Source organism: Haplochromis burtoni, unplaced genomic scaffold (assembly GCF_018398535.1).
Source record: "Haplochromis burtoni strain Fernald_Lab_line unplaced genomic scaffold, NCSU_Asbu1 Contig_968, whole genome shotgun sequence".
Classification (NCBI taxonomy): Eukaryota; Metazoa; Chordata; class Actinopteri; order Cichliformes; family Cichlidae; genus Haplochromis; species Haplochromis burtoni.
Genome location: NW_024583329.1, coordinates 74,841 through 84,907, shown reverse-complemented (window position 1 = coordinate 84,907; position 10,067 = coordinate 74,841). Strand labels below are relative to the sequence as shown.

Genomic DNA, 10,067 nt, shown 5'->3' with positions numbered 1-10,067 from the left:
GGGGCTCGAACCGGCAATCTTCCGATTACAAGGCGAACTCCCAACTCTTGAGCCACGATCGCATCATTAAATAATTTAAAATTTGTCAATAATAAAGTAAATCTGTCATTAATTAATTAAAATTAATTAATTCACCATGGAATTAATTAATTAAACATTTAATTATATTTTTAATGATGTATTTACTTAATTTATTTTGGCACTGCTGGCCCTCCATACATGCTGATGCACCACACTTTCCTGTGTCAGAAAAAAAAACAACAACAGGTGCTTCTTTTTAGTGACTGATGAAAAACACATTTGCGTTATCTGCAAATTATTGCTGCTGACAAAAAATAAATATTTAAGTGATAAACATGAAAAACTTTTTGTCTGTTTGTTTACTTTGAATTGACTTTTATTAAAAGTCCTACTAACTACAACATAAAGCACAAATGAAGTTTGACACCCTGTGTTTGTGGTTTGGTCTGTTGTGGCTTCCTGTTTCATGACTATTAAAAGCTGACTGACTCTGAAAGACACAAAGAGACAGTGAATCCTGGTCAAATGTTTTCACCCATCGAGATGTTTGCACAAATTCAAGCTGCTGCAGATTTCAGAGTTAAATACAGCAGAAGGTTCCACAATGGTGTACAAGAGAGAAAACTCAGCCAGCTGGATATGTTAGATGATGGGGAACAGCATGATGTCAAATCACACGAAGCTGGTAAGTAGGAAGTGCTAAAAATGTCAAAAGAAGAGCAAACTAAGATTTTATTGTTGATACTTTAATGAGGTTTAATAGCTACTCGATCTTCAAAAGTTTGCAGAAAAGAAAGAAACTGCATGCCTATAAATTATTTTCAGAGAAGTACTTCAGTGGTGCAGACAGAAGTATAAATACCAGGAAGTCTTGTTATATATTGTGTACGTGTACCCAAAGGGGAAAAAAAAACAGAGGTTGTCTTCAAAGCTAGTTCATTTCAACTTTTATTTTGAACCAATCATGAAGATATTGTTTTTGTAATATTTAATTAATAACAGTTATATCATAAAAGGAGACATGGTGTAGTGTGTAGAGACGAGTGTCAGAGGTTATTTTTAGTGAGTAGTAATAGTGAATAGTGATAGTGAGACCTTGTATGATATATGGTTTGGGGATGGTGGCACTAACACAAAGATTGGAAACAAAGCTGGAGGAGACAGAGTTGAAGATGTGAAGATTTTAATTTGGACTGACCAGGACAGACGGGATGATGGGAAGCACCACAGAAATTAATAAACCGGTGGGACTGCTTTGTTCCCACAGAAGATTGGTCTGAAAGCTGCCGGCTCTGCCTCTCATTCTACTTTTAAATAAATGGAGTGATAAGGAACTATGAGGTCATTAAGATAAGATGACCTAAGATAAGATTCCTCACAGTGTTACTGGAAGCCAAGGTAATGCCATACAGAATACGCATCTGGTCCGACACCATATTTCAAAGATTTGTAGGGCAGAGTACATTAATCTCAGTTTATCTATTAGGTTCATAGTTACCTATGAACATCAATATGGAAGCATCGGGATCTACAGAGGGAATTTTATCTGCAATTTACTGCAAGTATTGGTGATGTTATGACTACAACTATAACTACATCAGAGAGTACTTATGTCTCAACTTGACCTCTTCCAGTTTGATTCTAGAGCAGAGTTGTCCACGGAGGTCAGCATAACCATTATTTCTGAACTCAGCGTTCAACACCATAATCCCAGGTATCATTATTACAAAACTGAACCACCTGTCACGACCGTGCGGTCAAACACAGGGAAGTGGACTCAAATGCAGACACCACACGGTGGCTCGGAGGTATAGTGAAAACAAAAGTGGCACACAGGGAAAAGAGGTGAATGTAAACAAAGCACTACACATGAACTAAGGGCGAGAGGGAAAACACTTGACCTCTGAATTAAATCAACCTACTAAACTAACATAAAGCTTCATATTAGTGCACTAAGAACCTGTAACTAAATGCACACTGTGACTGGCAAGAACTACAAGACAAAACTACTACTAGGAATGCTGTGAAAGTAAACAAAGTTATGAAGCACTAGACTTGGCTAGAACAATCTCCACAATAATAGTCAAGCATGAACACAAGAACCACACTGCGTGTGCGGCAGCAGAGTCCAAAGGGGAAAAGTCTCTTTAGTTGGCTGGTGAAAACAGCCTGGGCATGACACTAGGTATTGCCTGGAGCAGGCACACAAGGTAGAGGATTATAGGGTTACGCTCTCAGAGTCATTGTCTGGGTTGAAGGCGAGGCTTGGGGGGAATAGAGGTCCGGGTGAGGCTAAACCAGTTTGCATACACTCACTGTGAAGTGCTGGGCAGGGAGGCAGGCAGGCGAGTAGCGCCGAGTACAGAAAACACACCAGCGACGGGAAGTAGAGTGGTTAATGACAGCAAGATCCAAACCTCTGTAAAGTTGCAGTGGGCGAGAAGACAGGATTAGCTCAAGAAAACACTAAAACAGGATTTACTAGACTATGGCTCTCACCAACATGGGTTTGCTGTCATTTCGGCGAGGAATGTTTGAGAACGCTGGTCTTAAGAGCCTGCCAGCTGATTACATACAGGTGCCACAAACGAGGGGGGTGTAGTGACTCTGCCCAGCGATCGATTCATTGGCATGCAGGAAAACCCAGCACTCATTCGGACCATGACACCGCCTTCAGATCCCCCATGCCAGTTGCTCGGGATCAAAGATTTCCTCAATCCATTAGACTTCGTGTTTGGTATGCAGGCACTGCTGTTGCCTGCTGTAGATCCTAAATAATTTCCCCCAGGGATCAATAAAGTATTCTGATTCTGATTCTGATTCTGATCCTATTAGTGTGTGGATCAGTGAAGCGATTTCTCATTAAATCCTGCCATTAAATCCTGGCTAACAACTGCTTAGTTCCATAGCCAGCATTGTTTATGATCTTGCTGAGGGGGTTCAGGCCTATGCAGAACCGAAGTGGGGACAGGGCATCTCCTTGGTAGATCCCACACTTGATGGTGATTTGTGCTTTTGACTTGTTGGCTTCTAGTGTTGTTTGACACATCTCCATTGAGTTCCCGATGAAGGTTCTTGAGGTCCTGTTGATCCTGTGCAGTTTTAGGTATTCTAGGATCCAGTTGTGGGGCATTGAGTCATAAGGCTTCTTGTAGTCTTTCCAGGCAGTGCACAGGTTGGTCAGTCTGGTCTTGCTGTCTTGAATGACTGCTCCACCTATCAGTTGCTGGTGTTTTGCCCCTCTAGTGTTCCTGCCAGTTCCGTTCTGCATCCCACTAATTTTTTGACCTGTGTGTCTGTTCATCATAGCTACCATGATGCCTATCAAGAGCTTCCATGTGGTATTGAGGCAGGTTTTTAGTTGGTAGTTGGTTGGGACTGGTTCCTTCTGGGGGGTCATTTGGGATCACAATTGTCTTGCCAACAGTAACTAATTCTGGGTGTGTCTCATTCATTAGCAGCTGGTTCAGTTTGTTTGTTCAGTCAGATGCTCATCGAGTGCAGTTAGCTTTAGCCAGTCTGAGTGAATCGTGTCAGGGCTTGGTGCTGTCCAACTCTTCCTACTTGAGAATCTTTCTTGGATATTTGCCACTGTGATGGTTACTTGATTGTTTACAGGGAGGTTGCTATGGTCTGCTTTTACCACAACTAGCAACTGCGCATTGTTGTTCTTCGTCCTTCTCCACTCCTCCAAGACTCTTCCTGTATTGCTCTATCTTCAATCTCTGTTGGGTTGTTCTCATATTGTTCCCCTGCCACTGAAAGTACATCTTGGATCCGTGAGGAACATCTGATTTAGCAGCTATGAGTAGCTGCTTGGCAATTTTCAAGAACTTAGGCATGGCCAGCTTGTTGAACTTTTTAGGTATTGCCTTCTTCATCACACCTTGCTGGAGCTCTACTTGCTGGCTAAGATCATGGTAGCATGGAGGGTTAGCCAACTATCGGAGCTGAAGAAAGATGCAACAAAGAAGGTGCCTAAGAAGTATAACAAGCTGTCCATACCTGAGGCCTTGGAAGCAGCCAAGTAAAGACTCACAGCCTTGGCCAGCCGCTTGAAGAGGTACACCAGACAGATCGAAGGCAGGAGAATAAACCATCTGTTCTCCACGAAACCAACCATGGTGTACTCTCAGTGTCAGGGGAACAATATGAGAACAGCACCACTCTTATGTTTGGGGATGTCCAGCTAATTAGAGGAAGGAGGTGTTGACTGGATAAACCAGGAGTGCACACCTTGATAAGGAGACTCAACTGTGGCTGGGCGCGCCTCGCTCTTCCTTGCTTAGAATTGTTTGGCACATGTGTAGAGCTCCTCTGGTGTATTTCATTTGTTTGAAGCTTGTGGTGGGAGTAAAGAGGACTAGGTAAGTCTGGGGACCCCATACACTTACTCACATAGAATCTTTTCTGTTAGAAGCATTAGGTAAGTAGGTAAGGCATGTTGGCATTCATCAGACCAGGAAAATGGAACTAATGGACTGGTCAAGGCAGTCAACAGGGCAGCTACTGTTGAAATGTTCTTGAACCGACGATAATATCTGGCCATTCCAAGAAAACGATGTAGCTCCCTTCTTGTAGAAGGAACTGGAAAGGTTGAAATGGCACCGATCTTTGCATCCACTGGACATACCTTTCCTCTGCCAACTTGTTGGGCCAGAAAGACAATGGTGCTTTTACCAAACTAAAACTTTGCAAGATTCAAAGTCAGCGAGGCAGCTGAGAGGCACTCAAAACCTGCTTCCAAACCTGCAAACCTGCTACCAAAGTAGCAGATGCTCTGCCCATTCACTGGAATACACAACAATATCATCCAGATACAGCGTTTGGAACATCACCGAATAATTTGTTCACTAGCATCGGAAATGTAGCTGGTGCATTACATAACCCAAATGGCATTACTGTGTACTGGAGGAAACTGTCCGGAGTTTCCTGGGCAACAACCACCAAGGCTGGAGACAGAGCAATACTGGAAGAGCATATGGGAGAAGGACGCAACCCATAACAGCAATGCTCAGTGGCTAGTGGATCTGAGGGCAGACCACAGTGACCTCCCTGAACAAGGTCCAGTGACCATCACAGTGGCAGACATCCAAGAAAAAAGTTACCAGTATGAAGAGTTGGACAGCACCAGGCCCTGACATAGTATATGCCTACTGGCTGAAGAAGCTGACTGAACTGCACGAGTGCCTGGCAGCACAAATGAACCAGCTGCTAGTTGACGAGAGATAGATGGAATGGCTGTTTGAATACTGTGCAAAAGAAATGGCATACAGACATCGACAAAATTTTTGGTACCCTTCGGTCAATGAAAGAAAAACTCACAATGGTCACAGAAATAACTTTAATCTGACAAAAAGTAATAAAGGGTACCAACAATTTTGTCCATGTCTGTATATGTACAATATGGAGTGCATAGTTTTGAAGTTCTGGTAGGTGAGGGTGAGAGTTAGGTATCTATGAAGTGTCATTGTTAAACAGTCTGGTGGCCTGATGGAAAAAGCTGTACCTTAGTCTGCTGGTTTAGCACTGGATACTGCAGTACCCCCTGCCTGACGGAAGTAGTTTAAGCAGTTTATGGCTGGGGTGACTCGAGTCTTTGATGATCCTCTTTGCTTTCCTCAGGCAACCGCTTCCTGGAGATGTCCAGGAGGGAGGGAAGCTCACCTCCAATTATCCTTTCAGCACCTCCGGAAGTCCACTATCAACTCCTTTGTCTTTGTGATGTTGAGGGTGAGATGGTTGTCTCTGCACCAGTATGTCAGGGCGCTGATCTCCTCCCTATAAGTTTTTCATTACCTTGATAAGACCCATCCCTGTGCAGTCATAGGTGTAGAGTGAATACAGGAGAGGGCTCAGTACACACCCCTGTGGAGCACCAGTGTTCATTGTGATGGGGGATGAGGTGATGCTGCCCAGTCTGACCACTTGGTGTCTGTCAGGCAGGAAGTTAAGGATCCAGCTGCAGAGAGAGCTGCTCAGTCCTAGATCCTGCAGTTTTCTGTCCAGCTTCGAAGGAACGTTGGTATTGAATGCTGAGCTGTAATCTACATTCTCACATACGTCTCTCTCTTCCCCAGGTGTGACAGGGCAGTATGTAGTGTCCGGGCTATAGCGCCATCAGTGGACCTGTTGTGGCGGTATGCGAACTGTAGAGGGTCCAGTGAGTCGGGTAGTGCAGAGCAGATGAAGTCCCTGACCAACCTCTCGAAGCATTTGCTCACAATGGGGGTCAGGGCTAACAGTTGCCAGTTGTTTAATGAAGAGATGGTGTAGAATTTGGGTACATGGACGATGGGGGGGCCATTTCAAGGCAGGCTGGGACTACAGACAGAGAGAGGGAAAGGTTGAAGATGTGTGTAAACACTCCAGCCAGCTGAGCCGCGCATTACTTGAGGACATGGCCGGGAATCCTGTCAAGACCAGTAGCTTTAAGTGCATTAACCTGTCTGAAGCACCTCCACACATCCTTTTCAGACACAGTGTACGCGATGATGTCATCAATGACGTGCACACTGTGCGGTCTCGTGGTGTTTGCTGTGTCGAATCTAGCGTAGAATGCGTTTAGATCCTCATGCAGAGAGGCTGTGGTCTGTGGTGTGCTGGTTTTCCCTCTAAAGTCTGTGATTGTGTTTAGTCCCTGCCACATTCTCTGAGGGTTGCTAAACTGTTGTTCCACTCTGTCCCTGGACTCATGTTTGGTTGCTTTAATTGTTTTCCAGAGTTGGTAATTTGCGTGTTTGTAGTTCGATGTGTTTGCGGAGGCAAAAGCTGTGTTCCATGCCACAAGTGCCGTGCAAACGTCACTGTTAATCCATGGTTTTTGATTTGGGCAGAGTTTAACTGTTCTGGATGGCATGCATGACATCATCCATGCATTTCTTGATAAAGCTACAGACTGAGTCTGTGTAATCATCCTGGAAGGAGGTGTAACAGTGGTCGAGCGGCTCCTCTCCTCGAGTACTGAAGTGAATGTGAAGTACCCATGGACGGTATTGTTCCTTGTAGCTGTTCATCTTACAACCAAGCACCAGAGAGAGGGTCAAAGGTATGAAGGACTTGTTCAACAGAGCACCAATTCACTTGCAAACTCTCCATTGTGTAGTGGTTAGCAGATTCACCCACTTTGCTATATTAGCTTTCACAGCACTTTTCTCTCTATTTTTCTTCTTTAGATGAAAACACCCAAAAGAAGCTCCCAACGGTGAAAAGAAGCTGTCTGACGGCATTCAAAGTGAGCCTTGGAGTGCTGTATCTTCTCACTATGGCTGGAATCATGGCACGCTGTGAGAAATTTCATTCCAACATCATTTTCCTTTTTAGATACTTTTTAAAAGAAAACTTTTTATATTTATAATACTATATTTTTAGGTTCTTTTTTTGATTTTATATTTCAGTCAAGAGTAGCTACATACACATTATGGGTGCACCAAATCATTAAAATCCACATTGATAATAATCATACTTAATTTTAAAAAGGATGTAACACACACCCACTGGCCACTTGCAAGTACACCGAAGCACATCACATAAAAGCAACTCAATACATTTAGGCATGTAAACTCAATCAAGATGATCTGCTATTATTAAAAGCAAGCATGAGAATAGGGAAGAAATTTAGACGACTTAATGATTATGAACATGGCATACTTGTTGTGCCTGATGGGCCGGCCTGAGTATTTTAGAAACTGCTCATCTACCAAGACTTTTTCTACACTATCATCTCAAGGGGCCTCTAGTGATCCGCACTATGAGTCACTTCTGTCTCCTAAGAACAGCAAACCGAGGCTACACTTAAAATGAGGTCACCAAAATGAGGCAAAAGAAGACTGGAAAAACAATGCTTGGTGTTATGAGTTTCATTTCTTTGGTTGGTAGGATCAGAATTTGGTGTAAACAAACGAAAGCCTTGATCCATCCTGTCTTGGCTCAACCTTTCAGACTTTGTGGTGTCATGATGTTGAGGATATTATCTTGGTACACTTTTGACCCCTTAGTACCAACTGAGCATCATTCACTGTAAACACAACAGCCTACCAGTGTGTTGTTGCTGACCATGTCCATTTGTGACCACAGTGTACCCTCAGTGCTCAAATCATCTGGGCTGGTTTCTTAAACATGACAATTAGTTCATTACTTCTTGTTTTATTGCATTTCTAACCAGATGTTTTAGTCACTTTGGAAAAAGAGCAGCTGCAGAATCGAACCAACAAACTGATCAACATTTACAGCCAGCTCGAAGAAAAAGTGTTTGGTAAGAATAAATCAGTAAAATGAATTATATGCAAAAGTCAAAGTTGCTCAAGATAATTTCAGGCTTTAAAATTATAACTGTTTTTGTTATCAACACATTGCAGATGACAACAGTCAGCTACAGAGCAGTTACGATGCCCTGAATAAGAACTGCAGCCAGCTAAAGGCCAACCTGAAAGGTCAGAAGGGTTTTAGAATTTGGCAAATAATTAAGTTAATTGAGAATCCAACTTCGCAATTGTCTTAATGCTTTATAAATTGTTTTTGTCTTCAAGTCATGGAAGCCAACAACAATCAGCTACAGGAAGAAGTGAAGCAGCTGAAGGACGAGATTGAGACTCTGACACAGAAAAAACTCCAGTTAAACACAAGTAAAATGTGAAGTATAGTCAATTCTGTAATAGATGACATTAAATGGGTCATTAAAACATTTCTTTAACATGAAGGGAAGAGTCCTGAGGAATGGATAAGATTTGCAAGCAACTCTTACTTTAAATCCACTGAGAGGAAAACTTGGTCTGAGAGCAGTAGAGCCTGTCAGGGTAAAGGAGCTGATCTGGTGATGATAAACAGCGAAGAGGAACAGGTGGGTGTGTTTGTTCATGTCTGTGTGATCTTTGATGGAGCTGACAGTGATCTGTTAATTGTGTTTCTGACCTGCTGTCAGTCTGTGACCTGCTTCCTGTCTGCACTCTGATGGATTTGTGATTCTCATTTTTCAAGAGTAAAGAAAACTTTCTGAACAGTTGACTAATTCAGCAACCTGTGGGAAAATCAGTTCTTAAAAAATATATATAATTACTGGGGAAAATGTAAACTTCTGACAGCATTTGAATAAAAATAGTAGTTTTTCATGTGATCTACAGGAGCTGATATTCATTGATTCTTTGGGTTTTTCTGATTTCTGCACAATGGTAGAACTGAAACGTTTCATCACATTTAGTTCTTCCTTCAGACATATTCACAAGATGATATTACTACAGAAGCACTGAATTATGGAAATCCCTTTGTCTTTTCTCAACTAGCAATTTGTTAGTGAACTGAACATGGGCGGAGAGTCCTGGATTGGACTGCAAGTCATCAAAAAACGGATATCGAGATTTGTTTTCAAATGGGAATGGAAATGGATGAATGGATCACCGCTTCAAAAAACGTGAGAAATATTATTTTAAGCCATATATATAAAAAGTTACAAAGTAATGGATTAGAACTGTTTCTCAACAATCACTTCAGATGGAATCAAAAGAAAAGAAGAAATCTTTCTTTGCATTAACGCATATGTCAAGGTTGTGATTCTCTGACCCGGCATTTTGAGTTTGTTGGGTCTGCCCTCTGTGCCTTTTTGTTACATGTTCTTGATTCTGTTTACTCACATGCTGTGTGCGCGCTCCGTCACTATGTTCTCCTGAAGTTCTTGTTTTTGTCTAATGTGATAAATATAAGATTTATATGAAGTTGACAACAATCATGAGTTTTAATGTTAATATTTTAATTGTGTAACAGGTTCTGGGCACCTGGACAGGAGGATGCCAGTCCAGATTACAATACAGCATGTTGTGATATAAATGGGAAATGGATCAAACGTTATGGATCAAAGACCTTCATCTGTGAGAGATGAGTTTGGTGCTTTGATGTAAATGTTTGAATAATCCAACCAAAGACACCTCACTATGAAATGTCCTGCATGAGCCTCAGACTCAGCTTACAGTCTTTACTTGTTCATTCTGCATCATATATTGATTACATATATTGTCCCTCTGTGCTCTGTGCTGTACAGTAAGGTTGGAAGTCAT

The 10,067-nt window shown here is 42.2% G+C and overlaps 1 protein-coding gene across 1 annotated transcript; it reads left to right on the top strand.

Annotated features, from left to right (window-relative positions):
- Nucleotides 1–112: 112 nt before the first annotated feature.
- LOC102311165 (C-type lectin domain family 4 member M) lies at nucleotides 113–10,061 on the top strand. The gene is made up of 8 exons (XM_005951558.3): nucleotides 113–706; nucleotides 7,197–7,307; nucleotides 8,186–8,275; nucleotides 8,379–8,453; nucleotides 8,550–8,645; nucleotides 8,721–8,860; nucleotides 9,300–9,427; nucleotides 9,778–10,061. Exons 1-8 carry the CDS (start codon nucleotides 547–549, stop codon nucleotides 9,890–9,892), a joined length of 915 nt encoding a protein of 304 aa, XP_005951620.3. The 5' UTR covers nucleotides 113–546; the 3' UTR covers nucleotides 9,893–10,061.
- Nucleotides 10,062–10,067: the final 6 nt, after the last annotated feature.